Raw genomic sequence first — 2399 nt, 5'->3', positions numbered from 1 at the left:
CGTGCATGAGGGCGCGACAAGCAAAATATCTGTGTCACGTGGACGGACAACTTTCCTAGCAAGGGGGAAACATTGAAGAAAATGAAGCAGAAGGAGGAGAGGCACAAACTCTTCTTGGATGTATAGAGGGAGGGGATGGAGTTTGACCGGGAGAGGGTCCCGAAGAGTATGACTAGAGAGGGAGAGAATAGACGTGGAGAAGCAGGAGAGATTGTTGAAAATGGAGCTTGAGAAGACGAAGAAATTTGAGACAATTGAGATTGAGAAGGAGAGGGTGAGGCTTGCGAAGATCACGCTGCAGGACACTTTTTTTTTATTTTGATGAAATAGAGTGACATGAATTTGGATGAATTTGTTGCTTCACCAGCCAACTGTTGACCCCGGATCAATCAAAAGCACTGCTCATGTCCTCACCTCAGTCCATCCGTCGATGACAAAAGTGACAGTGACCAACACGAGCTGCACGGCATGGGGCTCTTGCTGGATTGGTTCCCGTCCTGTCACAACACTGCGACATGGCACGGCATTGAGCCATTGAGGGAGGAGATCCGAGCGCGATGCTCAAGTTAATGGAGGGAAGAACATTTCAGAAACGGAAGCCGAGATTTTGCATCGAAGGCCTAGGCAAAATCTTTCACAACGATGTCAAACTCTTACACAGAATCCATCGTCGCTTGCTGATCCAAGCAGAAGCGACGAACAACGAACGGATTTCATCACAAGACAAGCTACTCTATTTACACCATGGCATGACATGACATGAACAGGACGCACACGGAACAAGAAGATCTAGAAGGACAGGCTGCACTCGTCGACGAGGCAGTCGTCGTCGAAGCTCCAGAGCCCCAGGCCCGCCTCGTCCGCGGCGGCGGCGGTGGCGGTGGCGCCGCTCTGCACGGCGTCGGCGCTGAAGAGGCTGTCCAGGGACTCGTAGGCGCCGCCGTTGAAGTAGGCGAACTGGTCGGCGAAGAGGAGGGCGTCGAAGAGCGCGTCGGAGTCGGAGTCGGACGCCGGGTGGGCCGACATGCCCTCGTCGATGTCCTCCGCCTCCGTCGTCCTCGCCCGCTTTGTCAGCTGCTCGGTCTCGGGCTCCGGGGCGGGGTACGCCGGGGCCTCGTCGAGCGCCGACATGCCCTGCCACGAGAAGTCGGGGAGGGCGCCGCTGGACTCGGAGCCCTCGCTCGGCTCGGCCTCGTGCTTGACGAACAAGGACGACGCGTGCTCCTCCTCGTCGTCGACGAGGGTGACGACCGGCGCCGGCTTGGCGGCGGGGGCCGCGAGGGCTTCTGCGCGGACGCGCTTGCGCGATCCCGGGGCCGCGGCGGCGACGGCAGAGGAGGGAGGGAAGTTGAGCTTGGCCCTGGGCCCGCGGATGGCGCGCGCGGCGCCGTCGTAGGCGAGCGCGGCGGCCTCGGCGGAGGGGAAGGTGCCGAGCCAGACGCGGACGCCCTTGACGGGGTCGCGGATCTCGGCGGCCCACTTGCCCCACGGCCGGCGCCGCACGCCGCGGTACTGCGCCGGCTTCCTCCGGCGGGCGGGCGCCGCCTGCTCCTCCTCCCCCCGCTGCTGCTGCGGCTTCTTGGGCGAGGCGGCGAACACGAAGGGCTTGCTCTCGGCCACCTCCTCCTCCACCACCACCACCACGTCCTCCTCCTCGTTGAAGTCCCGGAACGCGGCCTCGAAGTCGTCGGCGGCCTTGGGCTGCTTGACGCCCTTGCCCGGCCAGACGTGGCCGGACGCGGCGCGCCGCGCCGGCGCGCCCCCCGGGATGAGCTCGGCGAGGATCGCTCCGCCACACATCCTGGCCCGCTTCTCCTTTCTCCTCTCCCGATGCTACCCTTGCTTTTCTCTCGCTCTCTGATGCTTGCTTTGCTCTCGGCTACTGGACTCTGCGTTGCGTGTTGCGTTGTGAGTTGGGGTGGGGCGGAGGCGCTGTTAAGTAGGGGGGAGAGGAATGGAGGCTCCCGAGATGGCGGGAATGGATGCCGTCTTCCCACGCTCCTTCCCGGCCCGGCCCGCCCGGTTTCGGGCTTCCCGACCCTTGGCGACCAACGATGCCGCGTCGCTGCGGCTGCGGCGACGGGGACGTGTGTGTGTGTGGCCGCGCTTGGTGGGGAGGCACACGGGAGGCGGCAGAGACGGCGGGTGCACCAGCCGGCGAGGCCCGAAACATTCTTTTCATCATCTAAGCAAGTGCCTAAGCTTTGTAGTTTTTCTTTTCTTGACAAGACCGGAGGAGCCAGCCGAGGACAATAGGCTTTGTTTAACGAACATGTGGCCAAGGCTCAAAGTTACTAGCAACTACGTACTACCTCCCTCCTGGTTTATAAGTCTTCTTTATATTTTGTTCCAAATTTGGACTATAGGTTTAACTAACGGATTGTACTAATGCATGTCAT

The 2399-nt window shown here is 61.1% G+C and overlaps 1 protein-coding gene across 1 annotated transcript; it reads right to left on the bottom strand.

The window, feature by feature from the left end:
- Positions 1–584: 584 nt before the first annotated feature.
- LOC119284518 (ethylene-responsive transcription factor ERF073-like) lies at positions 585–1961 on the bottom strand. The gene has a single exon (XM_037563636.1). It carries the CDS (start codon positions 1798–1800, stop codon positions 790–792), a length of 1011 nt encoding a protein of 336 aa, XP_037419533.1. The 5' UTR covers positions 1801–1961; the 3' UTR covers positions 585–789.
- Positions 1962–2399: the final 438 nt, after the last annotated feature.

The sequence above is a fragment of the Triticum dicoccoides genome, chromosome 4A (assembly GCF_002162155.2).
Source record: "Triticum dicoccoides isolate Atlit2015 ecotype Zavitan chromosome 4A, WEW_v2.0, whole genome shotgun sequence".
NCBI classification, from domain to species: Eukaryota; Viridiplantae; Streptophyta; class Magnoliopsida; order Poales; family Poaceae; genus Triticum; species Triticum dicoccoides.
Note: the sequence above shows the minus strand (reverse complement) of the source record. Positions and strands in the feature narration are given on the sequence as shown.